General features: G+C 44.4%; 1 protein-coding gene across 1 annotated transcript; it reads left to right on the top strand.

Moving 5' to 3' along the window:
* Positions 1–2,705: 2,705 nt before the first annotated feature.
* LOC109888487 (neuronal vesicle trafficking-associated protein 1-like) lies at positions 2,706–9,263 on the top strand. The gene is made up of 5 exons (XM_020479669.2): positions 2,706–3,036; positions 5,132–5,279; positions 5,774–5,893; positions 5,988–6,101; positions 7,831–9,263. Exons 2-5 carry the CDS (start codon positions 5,151–5,153, stop codon positions 8,077–8,079), a joined length of 612 nt encoding a protein of 203 aa, XP_020335258.1. The 5' UTR covers positions 2,706–3,036; positions 5,132–5,150; the 3' UTR covers positions 8,080–9,263.
* The last annotated feature ends 8,333 nt before the right edge of the window (positions 9,264–17,596 follow it).

Raw genomic sequence — 17,596 nt, 5'->3', positions numbered from 1 at the left:
CTATAGTCAGGTGGCGGGTGAATCGGACACACACAGATCTGAGACCAGTTAGGCTTCCTAATAAACCGGCTCATACAGGGCATAACATTTGTTTGACCTTATCATCATGATCTATTGAATAGTTCATCACCATGGTGAACATACAGAACTGAGCTGAAGCGTGGCTCTTTTGACTGTCACTGTGCTGCCATCTGTTGGTAACCAGGATAATAACACTGTGAATTGTGCGTAGAGAGTCTGTAGATAAGTTCGAGAGTTAGTCATGTTTCATGGTCATTTCAATGCAGTCAAATCGGGAGATGAATTGAGATTCCAGTGCAAGGTTAGAAAGGGGCTTTTTAATTGCCATTTTTGCATTGTAATTTCTATTCCCATGCTGAAGCGAAGTGAATTTACATGAAAATACAGCAACAGTGTTTCCAAGACTTGGTTGGTAAATAACAAACATCAGGAAAGCTCTTAGAGTTCATAAAACAGACCGCATTCACAGAAGTGCATTTTTACCTAGCATGTACAAATTGCTTAGTGAGCCATACACCTTGTAATAATGGTACGCTATACTAGGTACAGTAACTGGTGCAGTTCTGTAATAGTATTAAACGGATTCGTCACTAGGTGGCAGTGTTGTTATTAATTTCGCATTAAACAGTGATTTCGGGCCATTCAGTTACCACAACCAAGAAGAAAGCCAGGCAGGTCGGTCACCCGTGATACAAGTCAGTACTCAACACCTATCCATCAGAAAGCATGACTTGATTCAACATAAACACTGCATGTCTAAGAATGCTAAATACGTTACACAAATAAAATCCTTTTGACATCCTTATGTGACATGACCTTGAATAATCACTAACACTAATCACTTAACAGGTAACACTAATCCGGTTCCATTTTTGAATGTATTAGAAAAACGATATAACCGGATATACACAAGCTTACGGAGTCCTCGGCCATTTTATGTTGTGTCACTTTTATAAACACGTCATTAATGCATATGTTATTCTAATAGATTAATCTCACATCTAATAGATTAATCTCTTACATTTATCATGTTTCTTATTGCAATGCTAAAGACATGATGTATTCTATTGATACAATGTAAACCGTCTGTACTTCATGTGTAGTTCTTAACGCAGAACACCCTTCTATACACACACACAAACTGAATCTCATTCACTCTCGTGTTCTCTCTCACACAAACACACACACGCACTCTCCCCTCTCCCTTCTAACTCTAAAGACCATAACCTAATTGATTCTCATTTTCATTATGTTCTCCCAGGGTCTCTCTCTCTCTCTCCATCTCCCAGCGAACAACAAAACCAGAGGAGACAGAACAGAACAGTCTGCCTCTCACACTGTGAGGATGACACGACCCTCCCCCTAAAGAGGAAGAAATAGAGGGTCTGCTTTGAAGTCCCACCCCCGCAAAGCAAAGGTCAAAATAATAAATGTAGGTCCAATTGAAGGGTATGCAGGGGGGGGGGACAAAAGGCTCCAAAAGGGGGGCGAATGGTATATTTTGGTCGGGCAGTCCCTCACAGTGTACTAAAGGCATGATGAATTCATAGAATCAGGCATAACCAAAGACGGAGTAGCAGGGGTCCTCGGGGAGAGAATAGGATTTTTTAACCGGGCAGACAGGCCTGGCTCCTGCATCCTACTCTTTTTGTAGGCCATCAGTCTTTCTTTCGTCCCCTCTTTCTTTCTTTCTTTCTCTCGCTCTCTGTCTGTTTCTCCTTTGCTCGCTTAACCTCTCAGAGACACTCTCTCTCTCTCACACACACACACACACACACACACACATTTTCTCTCTCACACACACATAAAACTCACACTATTTCTGATACACACACTCATTCTCCCTCACTCTCTCTCTTACACACAAACACAACAGACACTCTCTCTCTCACACACACACACACACACGCACTCTGGTACACACATATTCTCTCTCACTCTATCTTACAAACACACACGCAGCAGATACTCTCTCTCACACGCACAAACACACAACAGACACTCTTTTCCACACACACACATATTCTCTCTCTAATACACACACATTCTCGCTCACTCTCTCTCTTACCTACACACACACGCGCGCGCGCACACACACACACACACACACACACAGCGTGTTTTCACTTTTTCACTTGTTTGGCTTCTGCATCACCTCTTCACCTCTATTGAAAGGCATAATTAGAGGCACTGATGAATCACAGAGCCATCCCATAGACAGGCCCCATCAGCTGCAGCAGCTGCTGCATGTCACATTGTGGCCATTGTGGTTCACAACAAGTCACTTTCATTTATGTCAGTCTTTGAGGAACTAGGGTCTATGTCATTTAAATATGAGCAAGTTTTGGGCAGGTAGTGTTTGGTTGGATTAAAAAAGCATATTCATTTACATTTTCATTAAAACAATTTTGTCAATGGTTGAACTGTTGAATGATACAGATGAATGGTTTTATTTAATCTGTAGGCCTAGTAATTGGTTTTCAACAAATAATGCATGACAAATCTATATGAATATCACAAACTGATTTATGGTATACCACACCAATTCGGTCTCAAAGTCAATATATACAATCATTTGTAGTTATTAAATGTACACAGAACATTTTGTGGAATTCAATATAGTAGGCTAATACATTTCTTTCCCAGGTGAGAAGTAAATAAACTTCGTCAACATGTGTAAAACTGTTGATCTGACTGCGTGTGGCATACAGTAGGCATATAGACAAGGCTATGTGGGGACACTACTGCCTGACCTTTACAGTAACATATCAGAGTTCACGTGTAAAATATTCAGTCCCTTTGCTTTGTTATTCCCAACGTCTCCCAAGACACATTTAATATGAGGCGCATCATCGAGGCTCCAATTTCCTCTGGAGGATGCAACCAGTACCGAATTACATGCGCAATCCTGCCGTGAATCAGACATCACCACGGTAACCGAACGGTATTCACCATTCTCTGCTTTACCCGTAAACATCCGCGACGCAACCCTACCGATCATCATCCTCGTACGCAGTAAGTCATTTTTCTCCCTTTGTTATAGCCTATGTGGAATGTATTGTCATCGTTTGTGTGGGCAATTTTATTGATCAGGCTTTATGTCTGCTTGCGCTTACGTGAATAAACCCGTAGCCTACGGTATCCTATAGTCTACATTGCAAATGACATGATTCGATTGTCACAAACAACAACAACAAAAAATTGCCTGATGTGAAAACAGCATTGGTTGCTTATGTCTTTGTGTATCAATAATGGCTGTATATTTCAAGCATATTGATACGGTTGAGAGCCCCCCTCGAATTCACAACGGTCTAAACAATTTCAAAGATGACATTGTCATTTCCGACAATTATATCGGTGTTCAAATTAGCTTTCATAACGAATTCTTGAATGTCAATTTTTTCTTGAATTCTTGAATGTCAATCCATTGCCCTTGTAGCCTATGCAAAGAGCATCTCGAGCAGTCTATGCCATGACATGAGGTTATAGGTTATGTATGGTGCTTACCGAAACGTATGTTACCACATGACGTGTGATGTGACATGAGTTTCAGCAGTCATGTTCATGCCATTTCTCTGTCTTGTTTGTTTTCGGGATGTTTGCTAACTGGCCGTTAGCTGTGCTGATCAGTAGAATCTCTGTTGCAGCAAACACGCTCTTTTCAATGCAGTAAGTTGAGATCAGATGCCTGATTAGTGAACCATGAAGAAAAAAGTTAACAGGCCTAGATACTAATAGTTTATAGAATCATTCTTTTTTTAATCATTTGTAAGACTATGTTTTATGTTGTGTTATGTGGTTCTAGCATTTATAAAGCATTAATACACATCACCTCCTTATTGTACTTCCCAATCAAAATATTCAGAGAATATTGACCAAAAATATGAATAGAAAAGATTAACGAAACTATACTGTTTTTATGGTTATAATGCCATCCACATTCATCCAAACCTTGTTTCATTCCTTCGCTGATGGAGGAACAGATTTGACAGCTGGCTCTCAGCTCTTTCTGCATTGATATAGCATCAATCAGTCATCTGAATCACCATGGCACCCACACCTCCCTCCTACAGTAGCCTGCAATCTACAGTCTGAAGATGGTGGGCTGTAGTTTTGTAGAGACAACCACATTAGCCATTATAGCCACCCACTCACTCCACAGTGCAACAATAGCTAGGCTAATGTAACCTTGAGGAAGTGTGTGTGTGTGTGTGTGTGCGTGCGTGCGTGCGTGCGTGAGACAGAGAGAGATAGCTAGAGAGAGAGAGAGAGAGAGAGAGAGAGAGAGAGAGAGTGTGTTTGTGTGTATGTTTTTGTGCTCGTCTGTGTTCCTGCCTATACCTGTCTGTATGATTGAACCTGCGAGGAACTGATCTTTGCCCCCTTGTTAGCATCATCATCATGAGTCATTCTCACAGCGGTACAGGATGGCGAGCTACGGAGAAGGTGGTGCTGCATTTCACACGGCATCAACGAGCTCAGTGGCTTCTCACCTTGTGTTCCACATTCAGATGGTGCTCTGATCGAGGAAGAGGGGGAACAGCACAGTTAGACCAACACACACATAGGATATGAAACATACACACAGCGTGTGTTCCTGTGTGTAGCCCACGCAACGTCTTTACATGACTCACCTTGGAATTACAGCCAGTATGGACATAATAAACTAATAAACATAATAAACGAATGAAAGAGATACTGTAGGCCTACTTGTGGGAATAGACATAATGACGATGACACCTAGTTTGACACAAACCTCCTAGATAGTGCAGGGCGAAGACAGTCAGAGGCATATCATGGCATCCATTTAAATACAGTTCTCACCATCATCATCATCACCACCATCATCGTTTTAACATCATCATCAATTTCAGCCACACAAGGAAACAAGGAGCAACGAAGTGGAATAAAACCAAGCTGCATTACCAAGTATCCTACCCTCTACACAGTAAAGCCAAACTGAGTTGTGTTACCCAGCATCTAATCGTTCAGCACCGTTTGTATTGCGATCCAAATCGTCCAGACAGACAGTCATTGAGAAGTAGTTCGAACCCAACAGAGCTGTGTTACCCAGCATCTGATCCTCTGCACTGCTTCTTTCCCCATTCAGATTGGTCAGGCAGGCAGACATGGTGAAGCTGGGCAGTAACCTGGCTGATAAGCTGGATAAAGAACAGTCTATGGACGATGGCTTTGATAACATCCCCCTCATCACCCCTCTGGAGGTGAACCAGCTGCAACAGCCATACTTAGACAAGGTAACAACGTGAGTGTGTGCGTGCATGTGTGTGTGCGTGTGTGTGTGTGCGCGCGCGCACCCAGCAATTATTAAACATGTTCAGTACATCCTGTCTGTATATTACATTACACTGCATGTCTAGACACACATCAAGCCTACATCATTTCTGAGCCTGTCATTGGTCCCTGTACTGTGCCTTGACCCAGCCTCCCTGTTATCCTAATGATTCAGAGTGCTGTGGCATCACTCCACACTATCTCAGAGCCTCTTAGAAGACATAGTAGAACACACACACGCACACACACCACACACACACACACACACACACACACACACACACACACACACACACACACACACACACACACACACACACACACACACACACACACACACACACACACACACACACACACACACACACCTTACAGTTCTATTTAAGGCAGCAGCCCAGTTCCAACCCAGCGATCTGACTCAGAGAGCTCTGTGTGCTATGCCGCTGTTCATCCTCAGGTAATCGTGAAGACCACAACAGAGTATCAGCTGCAGCAGAAGAAAAAGAAGAAGTTGTACGTGCCAGGAATCAAGAAGCTGAATATAAAACTGTACGACGAGGTATCAGAGAAGGTCAAGGTAAAGTCTTATCTAAGGGCTAGTAGTATGTTTACTGAACTACTACTGGGAATGGTGATATTCATGGTCGTGTGTGTGTGTGTGTGTGTTCCAGCTCACAGGTTTGATCCTCATCACCCTTGGGTTCCTGGCTTGTCTTCTCCTGCTGGTCATGTACAAGGCTCTGTGGTACAATCAACTTACCTGCCCAGAGGGCTTCATTCTCAAGGTAGGCATCACTAACACACACACACACCTTCTATCCGAACAGCTTATGTCCCGATGGTAAGGTAGACTACTGAAAGCATCATCATCATCACATACACACATACACACATAAACACACACTGCCTCCTATCCCAGTCAGACAGTCCTCAAGGTATTTATTTTAATGTAACCTTTATTTAACTAGGCAAGTCAGTTAAGAACAAATTCTTGTTTACAATGACGGCCTGCACCGGCCAAACCTGGACAACTCTGGGACAATTGTGCGCCGCCCTATTGTACTCCCAATCACGGGCGGTTGTGATACAGCCTGGAATCGAACCAGGGTGTCTGTCGTGACGCCTCAGGCACTGAGATGCAGTGCCTTAGACCGCTGCGCCACTCGGGGTTACATTCATTAAAACCACAGACAAGAAGCAGAGGTTGTTTCTCTAGCGTTCTCCCACAGAGACCAACAGAGGACTATTATTTAAGTTCTTATAATCGCCTTCACAAACATAATTATCATCCAGTCCCAATGACTTACTAATACACCCTCTCCTATAGTCAATACTTACTGTACACCTCATCTAGTACTCATACTGTATTCTGTTGACAACATATTTTCCCACCAGAGACTTCTAAGGGATTCTCTCCCACTCTTTCTGTCTCTTCACTCTGGGAACATAAACTCATTATCTCCTTAGGACACCTCCCAGGCATCGTGTGCTCAGGCAACGCTCCACGCCTGTTACTCTCTACAAAGGCCCCCTGTCTTTTAAAGAGCGAGAGGCAGGCAAGGCTTTTTGGTCAGGCAGTAGATTGGGACGCCCGTGAATCAGAGAGGGGCCTTTCATTAAGGCTGAGCGTGACTAAACTGTGATTAAAGGCTGAAGAAGAGAGAAGGGAGATGGGGACGGGGCCTTCCCGGCAGAGGCTTTTGATGTAGACGGGTACAGTGTAGCTCGCAGCGTTTTTCCACAGCTAATGTGTTGTTGGAGACATGAAAAGGGGCAGGAAGAAGGAGAGTCAAACGGAGGGTGTCGTGGCGTTGTCTTCCGTTTAGCAGAGCGTAGGCAGCCAAGGTTGTTGTGAGAGGTCATTTCTCACAATACTGATGGAAGGTCAGGTAGTCTGTCAAGAAGCCTTGGATTTCCCTCAGGGGTTTGTTCAGTAGACCGATGCTACTCAATGGAAAAACGCTCTTAAGGAAAACTCACTTGAAGCTTCTCCTGTCAGAGCTTGGCAAATTGGTGGAGTACCTTTCTTTCCCTACGACAGCTTACGCGTTCATTTATCTAAGGATGGCATCTCAGGTGTCATATCTAATGAGACGAAGCTGGCGCATCTAAGTTTGAATATGAAAAATGATTTCCCTGAAAGAACCTTACTCATGCTCGCCCACGCTGTGGAATAAGACGTTGTATGACTCACTCATAATAAGTTGTTTCAGTGAAGGGTAAGGTAGTAACATGTGACTTGCCCTCATCATTTGCCGAGTCCTACCACAACCCATCATGATGACCAGAATCCCTGCTGTCCCTAACCGTAAATAGAGGCAACAGTATCATACGTCATCACTTTGCACACCCTCTTCACTGACGCTTCTGCCTCCCGGCTCCTGTCTCTTACAGGGTCGGGGGTCACTTTCCATTCACTCAATTCAGGAAGTGATTTAAAACTGATATTTTTTCACATCCTGAAGTAAATAATAAAATTGACACCAACCGTCCTGTCTTCTCTTCCCCATGCAGCACAAGCACTGCACCCCAGCAGCGGTGCTGGAGCCCTGGTACTACACAGAGCAGCAGCAGCAGGAGGACCCAGGCGTGCCCCCCCGCTCCAGCAGTCTCTACACCGCCCTGGGTCACCTCAACCAGGCCAAGAGGACCGCCGGCGGCGGCATCATCCCCGAGCTGCCCCCGTCACCATGGTTCCCCGTCATCAACGCCCTGAAGCAAGCCGAGAGGGCCAAAGAGGAGGCGAGTCGTTCGAAGGAGTGAGGGATGCAGGGATTTCCAGAGGGAAAGGGTTTAGGAAGGGGGTGATAAAGGTAGAAGGGTATATGGGGTTTCCAAAAGGAAGGGTTAGGAAGAGGGGATGGAGATGGAGATGGGGGAAAAAGTGTTGTTTACTTGGGGGAGTTGACTATGAGGTATTCTTGGTAATGCTCCAAATGTCTGTTTAGGTGTCAGCGAACGTGACTCATTTGCAGTAAAGTTAATCTCTCTATGACGTTATCAGTGAGGACCACAGCCTTGTGTTATGTGCGTGCGAGTCTGTGCGAGCGAGAGAGAGAGAGGAGAGAGATGAGCGTGTGAGAAGCGTTGGAGAACTGAACATAACAACATTCCCTGATATGCTCACTAGATTGTCTTCATCAGACTAACATGTTTTCAGGTTTTTATTTTATTCTAAACTGAATGTAGAGTATTGTTAGTAATGTGGTTTGACAAGGTTATTACATTTAGATCGAACTAGACATGTTTTTTGTCGATTTTTACATACACAGTTCGGAAATGAAATGTTTTGTTCTATTCAGGAAGCACAGAGCCCACATTAATTTAGAAACATGATTGTAAAAAACATATTTATCATGCCTTTTTTTCTCAATAGATTTTCCAGCAGCTGTGAACAATTTGTGTATGAGGATTTTGGTACAATTGGGTACGAGGAACCTGAATATTTTCAGGTGGAAGATAACCAAATGGATTGATGTCATTTCAATTCAGATGATTTCGAATGTAGTAGACTAGCAGGTGTACAAGTTGGATTCCTGTCTCGTAATATTTGAACATTAACTACCTAGAGTATCCATATCTTTGTGTTTTCTAGTATTTATTTAAAGACCTATTTATTATGAGCTTACTTTATTCCTTAAGCTATTTATTTGATAATTTTTTTGGATTTGGGTGAAAAGCTTGAAGGATTACAATTTTGAAATTATTTATTTGGGGATTTTTAAAATAGTGAATAAAATGCAATGCGATTCATATCAAGTTTGCATTCACCCTAATTCATCATAATTACTGGCAGTATTTTCACCATGGATCAGATTGTGATACTGCCATTGTGTCACCATTCTCCACCCAGCGTTAATTAACCTTGTTCTGTTCTGAGTGCCAAACGTTTATGTCAGACCCATCTGCTCTGATGTCATCAATAAAGTGTTAATCATAATCTGGGACTTGTTGAATTGGCTCTTTTACTGCTTGCATGTACTTTCAATGCACAATAGCAACGCTATTTTTTATGATCCAGTTTCAATATCTATTTACCTGGTATTTCCAAATTGTTTCTATGAAGTTGTTGTTGTTTTTTAACTAAGAAAACCAAGTAAAAGTACACCAAAAGGAGTCCGTTATTTTCACTGTTGATTATTCAGAGATGAGTGGCATGCACAGAATGCTAAACATGACTTGCTTCTTTTCTTCAAACCTCAGCGTAGCTATTCGGAACTGAGCCATATCCTCCTCTCTCTCTATCTATCTCTGTCTCTCTTTCTGTGTCTCTCTCCATCTCGCTCTCTCTTTCTGTCTCTCTCTCTCTCTATCTATCTCTGTCTCTCTTTCTGTGTCTCTCTCCATCTCGCTCTCTCTTTCTGTCTCTCTCTCTCTCTTGCTATCTCTCTCTGTCTCTCTCTCTCCCGCTCGTTCTCTCTGTCTCTCTCTCTCTCTCTCTCTCTCTCTCTTGTTCTCTCTCTCTCGCTTTCTCTCTCTCTCTTTCTCCTATTTCTGTCAGGGACTCTGCTGTGAGGCTGTCTGCATCTCATTTACACTCACATATTTTCACACCATCGCATTAAGCCGGGAGACGTGTGTGGATTTATGTGTGTTTTGTGTGTGTGTGCGTGCTTGTGTGCACGTCTGTGTGTGTGTGTATGGGCAGGCTCATGTGTATGTGTGCGTGCATGCGCGCATGTGTGTGTTTGCGGATGCCTATGTGTACATGCACCTACTGCATGTGTGTGTGTGTGTGTGTGCCCAGCCACGCTTATTAATGAAATTGACATTACGCCCAGTTTAGACTGTGATGGGAGTTTTTTTCTCTCCCCCTCCGCATGCAGTTGCTGAGTGACAAACTTTGTCCGCTTGGCCTAGAGCATGGAACTACATAAAGTGTTAAAAAGTATTTATTAGGCCATTTCCAGACCCCATGCTTAGTCAAAGTATAGCATCTCATGCCAAGAAGGCTTGGATTTGGGGCCGGGGGAAAATAAAATAAAATCTGCTGGGTAGTCACGTAAAGGCCTCCAGTCTCGTTTCCCTCGCTTTACAACATCAACAGATCTCCACAGTAAAATAGCAGGTTGGCTTTTAATTTGTTCTGACTGTTTGGAGGCTCCGCATTCCCCAGTAGATTGCGAGGAGTCACTGCCAAAAGTCATTTAGGCTCATTTAGTGTATAACGTTCACCATAATCAAATTCCTCTGGGGTTTTTCTGATGTCACAAATAACAAAAGGAGAATGTGAGAGGGAGGGGGACTCGGAGTGATGTAACTGTAATGTTCTCTCTCTCTTTCTTTTCATTGTTCTGTTTCATGTTTTATTTGTCTAGGTGATTACTCTCTCTCTCAGCGGCTGATAAGTAGGGAGGTGTAATTAAAGTATATATTTTTAAAAGTATGAAAAAAGTGAGAAAATTGGAGAGAGGTAGAAGAGAAGAAAGACAGAGACCGAACAAGGATAAGAAAGGAGGGAGAGAGAGAGATATAAGAAAATAAGAGAGAGACAGTGGACAGGAGAGAGGAGAGGACAGTGGACAGGAGAGAGACAGAAGAGATATAAGAAAATAAGAGCGAGACAGTGGACAGGAGAGAGGAGAGAGACAGAAGAGATATAAGAAAATAAGAGAGAGACAGTGGACAGGAGAGAGGAGAGAGACAGTGGACAGGAGAGAGGAGAGAGACAGAAGAGATATAAGAAAATAAGAGAGAGACAGTGGACAGGAGAGAGGAGAGGACAGTGGACAGGAGAGAGGAGAGAGACAGAAGAGATATAAGAAAATAAGAGAGAGACAGTGGACAGGAGAGAGGAGAGGACAGTGGAAAGGAGAGGGGAGAGAGACAGTGGAAAGGAGAGGGGTGAGAGACAGTGGAAATGAGAGGGGAGAGAGACAGTGGACAGTAGAGGGGAGAGAGACAGTGGAAATGAGAGGGGAGAGACAGTGGAAAGGAGAGGGGAGAGAGACAGTGGAAAGGAGAGGGGAGAGAGACAGTGGAAATGAGAGGGGAGAGAGACAGTGGAAAGGAGAGGGGAGAGAGACAGTGGAAAGGAGAGGGGTGAGAGACAGTGGAAATGAGAGGGGAGAGAGACAGTGGAAAGGAGAGGGGTGAGAGACAGTGGAAATGAGAGGGGAGAGAGACAGTGGACAGTAGAGGGGAGAGAGACAGTGGAAATGAGAGGGGAGAGACAGTGGAAATGAGAGGGGAGAGAGACAGTGGAAAGGAGAAGGGAGAGAGACAGTGGAAAGGAGAGGGGAGAGAGACAGTGGAAAGGAGAGGGGAGAGAGACAGTGGAAAGGAGAGGGGTGAGAGACAGTGGAAATGAGAGGGGAGAGAGACAGTGGAAAGGAGAGGGGAGAGAGACAGTGGACAGGAGAGGGGAGAGAGACAGTGGAAAGGAGAGGGGAGAGAGACAGTGGAAAGGAGAGAGGAGAGAGACAGTGGAAAGGAGAGGGGAGAGAGACAGTGGAAAGGAGAGGGGAGAGAGACAGTGGACAGGAGAGGGGAGAGAGACAGTGGAAAGGAGAGGGGTGAGAGACAATGGAAAGGAGAGGGGAGAGAGACAGTGGAAAGGAGAGGGTAGAGAGACAGTGGAAAGGAGAGGGGAGAGAGACAGTGGAAAGGAGAGGGGTGAGAGACAGTGGAAAGGAGAGGGGAGAGAGACAGTGGACAGGAGAGGGGAGAGAGACAGTGGAAAGGAGAGGGGAGAGACAGTGGACAGGAGAGAGACAGAAGAGATATAAGAAAATAAGAGAGACAGTGGACAGGAGAGAGGAGAGAGACAGTGGAAAGGAGAGGGGAGAGAGACAGTGGAAAGGAGAGGGGAGAGAGACAGTGGAAAGGAGAGGGTAGAGAGACAGTGGAAAGGAGAGGGGAGAGAGACAGTGGAAAGGAGAGGGGTGAGAGACAGTGGAAATGAGAGGGGAGAGAGACAGTGGACAGGAGAGGGGAGAGAGACAGTGGAAAGGAGAGGGGAGAGAGACAGTGGACAGGAGAGAGACAGAAGAGATATAAGAAAATAAGAGAGACAGTGGACAGGAGAGAGGAGAGAGACAGTGGAAAGGAGAGGGGAGAGAGACAGTGGAAAGGAGAGGGGAGAGAGACAGTGGAAATGAGAGGGGAGAGAGACAGTGGAAAGGAGAGGGGAGAGAGACAGTGGAAATGAGAGGGGAGAGAGACAGTGGACAGGAGAGGGGAGAGAGACAGTGGAAAGGAGAGGGGAGAGAGACAGTGGAAAGGAGAGGGGAGAGAGACAGTGGAAAGGAGAGGAGAGAGAGACAGGGGAGAGGAGAGGGGAGAGACAGTGGACAGGAGAGGGGAGAGAGACAGGGGACAGGAGAGGGGAGAGAGACAGGGGACAGGAGAGGGGAGAGAGACAGGGGACAGGAGAGGAGAGAGACAGTGGACAGGAGAGGGGAGAGAGACAGTGGAAATGAGAGGGGAGAGAGACAGTGGAAAGGAGAGGGGAGAGAGACAGTGGAAAGGAGAGGGGAGAGAGACAGTGGAAAGGAGAGGAGAGAGAGACAGGGGACAGGAGAGGGGCGAGACAGTGGACAGGAGAGGGGAGAGAGACAGGGGACAGGAGAGAGACAGGGGACAGGAGAGGAGAGAGACAGTGGACAGGAGAGGGGAGAGAGACAGGGGACAGGAGAGGAGAGAGACAGGGGACAGGAGAGGAGAGAGACAGTGGACAGGAGAGGGAAAGAAAGAGACAAACAGAAAAATACCAAAACGAGGGAGAAGAGACGGGAGAAGGGAAAAGACAGTAGGAAAGAGAGGAAGGAGAGACCGAGGTAGGAAGGGTGGAATGGAGGGAGGAGAGCAACTCAGTCTCGGGGGGGGGGGGGGGTCGCCCTGTGTCTGTATGTGTTGTTGTGTGTCACAGTGGGTTCCCTCTACACTGGCGCCAGATGGGAATGTCTCCTTAACCAGAGTCAGTGCAACGACACATCCTCCACACACACACACACACACACACACACACACACACACACACACACACACACACACACACACACACACACACACACCCTCCCCATACCGACCTGGCTTTGATGATAGAAACACTATACATGCAGCATGATCACTGTGGCTTGGTCTTCTATGGCGGTATCAAGGGGACTTTATCATAACTTATCACAGTGGTTTATTTCCACAGTATTATTATTGAGTTGAAGAGCAATGAGATAAAGAGAAAATAAAGAGGGTACAATGACATACTGAGGAGGAGCAAACTTTTGTAATTAGGGATCTGAAATGAGTTAGGGCCTACGGGTCCTGGTCCACAGCAGTGCACTATATAGGGGATAGGGTGCCATTTCATTCAGACAGATTTAGTGTTACAGTGGGAGTTTAGGAGGTATATTGCCCCCTAGGGGTTGTATCCGGGGGTTGCGGAGAGGAATTCACTCAGGCAGAGTTCTGGTTGTCACTAGTTACCACAGCCACAAATTATATATTATATACTATATTTTAAAAACTCATGAAGTCAAAAACGAGCTTTTTAGACTTCATTTAAGGTTGGGGTTAGGCATGAGGTTCTCAATGTTGTTAGGGTTAAGGTCAGGGCTAGGTTTAAAATAAGATTTTAAGAAGAGAAAGGGTTGAAATAGGCGGGGTTTAGCCATTTGTGGTTGTGGTAACTAGAGATGACCCAGAGCTCTCTCGCTGCATTCTCTTCCCTGATACATTCAATTTGACCTATAGTGACAGACAGGGTTCTCGGTACCCCTGCATTTCAATCACAGACATGTTTTGATGATGAAATTTGATTTAACACATTGTGATATACGGTACATTTGAAAGTGCCTTGAAGTCATTGGCCATGTCCCAATACCGATACTCGCAGTTTTTGGGTATGCGAAAATAGAACGTTTTATAGTACGTGAAATTTGGAAAATTGAGTATGCTTTAAAACGCCAGGATGTCATACTAATTTCGGCTTTTCATCTATTAGAATTCACTGCATGCTAAGAGAATTTGTGTTTGTGTCTCAAACTTAAAGAATGGCGGGAAACGACGCATTCATTTGACGCTGAGTCTGAGTCTGGTATGGTGACACGTGTTCCTTACTGAGCACATTTTTACTAAACAGTAGGTTCTAAATAGTATGTAGCACAATAAGTATGTCATTTTTGTAAATAGTAGGACAGATTTCAGACATGGCCAGAGACTTTGTGTGTTGTTTTAACATCTCCCTCTTTTTTACCTGGTTGTTTAGTCAGTGGCTACAATGAGAGAGAATGTTTCAGTCCTCTAACTCACAGTCAGATCAACAAGATGGCTGCCCTTTAAAATGACTCAACAGCCATGAAATTACTCATTAGTCTGTTACCCTGCCGTGAGATACCCTAATGCCACGACGTCTAGCGTGTAAGCAATTATCTAGACCTACGGAGAGGTAGTTCGATAGGCCCAAAGCTGCGGCCCATACATGGCATCAAAGACAACACAAAAAAAAACGCATTTGGCTTTTGTTCCGTTCCGTTTTGGAGTAGAAATATTATCATTAGTCATAGACCAAATCATTTTACGACATCCTGTGATTAGACTTTGGACTAATAGGCTAATGAGACAAATGGAGGTTGAATGGAGAGGAGTTGGTTCCTATTACCAATATGGCATCTCAGGGAGAAGCTGAGACACACACACACTCTTTCTTTCTCTCATACACATACACACAGGCTGGTTTGATTTAGGCTCTGTGGTCTCCACCCGCTCGGTGAAGCCACAGACTCTCTCTCTCAGACGAAAAAGAGAGAAAGAGAGAGAGCGAGAGAGAGAGAGAGATAGAGAGAGACAGAGAGAGAGAGAGATAGAGAGAGAGAAAGAGAAAGAGCAGAATGAACCCCCAGTTAGGTCAGCCTGACCATGGGCTGCCTGCCTGCGTCTGCAAAGCATCAAGCCCCAACCATCCAAATTGGCTTTAATCTGTGTTTTGCTTTGCCCACTATCAGCCTGCGGAGCTGCATGGCAAATAGGAATGAATGGGGCTTCAATGGGGTTTGGATAGTTTGGTTGAGGGGAAGGTCATGACATGATTCATGTTGATCTATTGATTCCCTGACCTGGGAAAGCTTTAGCGGTAATACGGGATAAATGACCGACTTACATCCTCGCAGACCTTTTACTAGTCGGTGAACAATAAAAGTGGGATGCAGCAGAAATGAAGACTATTATCAACCCTCCTCAGGTGAAGACAACCTCTACTGTAACAGATTATTCATAAACATATCTAATATTATATATGGAGCTCGGTAGGCTTTAAGAGATCCATAACCTCAAACAGAGCAACTGATTTGAATATACTGTGGCTCCGCAGGCTTTGTATATATATATCATCAAACATATGTAATATTTATTTTTAGACTATATCATCAAACTCAGCAAGCAAATATAACATAGCTTGATAGGCTATCGAGAACTATGGCATCAAGCAAACCCAACATATTTAATGGAGCTCTATAGGACCTCTGGAACTACCCAATCAAACACAGCAAACATATTTAATATAGCAGGACAGCTCTAGGCTATAGATAAACAGAACAAACCATTTCAATGTAGCCCTGTAGACAGACAACGTCAACCACAGCAACCATATTTCATAGACGAAGAGCTATGTTACATATCTACCACATCAAACAGGGCATATTTAATGGAGCTCTCTAGTCTATCTAGATCTTTGACATCAAACCCCAGGTTTATGTTCAGGCTTTAAGTAGGCTTAGTATCCACATTAAAACAAGCTGTCTGATCTGATCTGTATAAACAAACACGGTCTCCAGTCAGGCAATACAATACTATTTACCCTTAATGAAAGTCATCTCTGAGGACCCCCGAGGACTTCGGAGGGGTCCTAAGGCTCTTTGAGTCGGCAGAGCACCCCTCCGTGAGCGGCGGGCCTTGCCCGGTAAGTCCCTGCTGCCAGACAGCCAGACAGACACCGTGGCGTGGGACCCCAGGAGGGGGCCATGGAGGGGCCACGGAGGGGCCCGGCACTGCGTGTTTACCTTCCGAGTGGACCGGATCTGTATAATGGCAAAGAACCCTACCGGGATTAGGTTAGAACTGACGAGAAGAAGCTACGGCGCAGCGGTAGCATTGAATAGCTCAGGACTCAGGAGTGCAAAGTCTGTGCCTTTTGCTTATTGGGGGAAAGTTGAATTTCACTGCTTGCCTTCCTCATCTATTCCATGGATGATGCTCACAGTAGATCGTAAGGAATTCTCCCATCATTTAGGGAAGATGATGAAAATATCACTATGGATTTGGATTGGTATTCCCAGGTTTCTGGTTCTGGTTATAAGATCATGCGCTGGAATGCTGGAGTCAATTCTTAGAGTAACGACAGCCGTAAAATGTATAGTATCACATCAAATAACAATCCTATAGATATTTATGGGTGTATCTGACGCTGGAAGCTATGGCAATAGAGGGGTGGTCATAAGAACTGCGCAGACCCCACGCACACCAACACACGTAAAATAAAGGACTGATTGTCCAATAGTGGCCTATCATTCTTGGTGACAGGTTTTCACCCCAAAACGCATTTGATGGTGGTCACAACACGAGAGAGAGAGAGAGAGAGAGAGAGAGAGAGAGAGAGAGGGAGAGACTAAGTGAGGACAATTAAACATCTAAATGATGAACAACTGTCAACAAATAATGACAGTCACCCATAAAACTGCGCAGCGACCCCACTGGCCATAAGTTCGGATTTTCGGGGTTGAGAAGGGAAGCCAAGAATAAATTGTCTGTCCGTAGTCATTTAAATTTAACATTTAGCTGTGATTTATGTGTAGAAGGATAGTATTATGAGCAAACATTTTCCAAGTGCAACAGCTTGCAGCAATTTCCCATTATATGGGGAGAAAACCGCTGAAACAAATATTTGACTGTGTTCCATAATGAAATGGATATATTTATACATTTATACAATTGACTCAAAGGCTTGTTACGAATGCTGGCTTTAGCTGGTTTGAACCATGAACCTCAGTGTTCTCACAGTAAACATTTGTATAAATGCTACAGGGCTCGGAATGAAAGTTATTACAGTATATTCCCTCAGGGCCAGGAGAATCATTTCATCCATATAGATATTAAATATTAAGACAAGGAGGATACTCTACAGTTTTGTTCTGTGTGTAAATGAACTGGAATGAGTGAAATGGACTATTTAATGAACAAATCAGTTTTCATCATACATAATGCAAAGCGAATTATTTGGTTGTTTGTTAGCTCGTTTTTCCATAGGGATGAGGTGAGTGCTCTATAGTGTCTTGTTTTGTTTACTCTG

The sequence above is a fragment of the Oncorhynchus kisutch genome, linkage group LG1, assembly GCF_002021735.2.
Source record: "Oncorhynchus kisutch isolate 150728-3 linkage group LG1, Okis_V2, whole genome shotgun sequence".
In the NCBI taxonomy this organism is placed as follows: domain Eukaryota; kingdom Metazoa; phylum Chordata; class Actinopteri; order Salmoniformes; family Salmonidae; genus Oncorhynchus; species Oncorhynchus kisutch.
The sequence above is the reverse complement of the archived record's forward strand: the minus strand, read 5'-3'. Positions and strand labels throughout refer to the sequence as shown.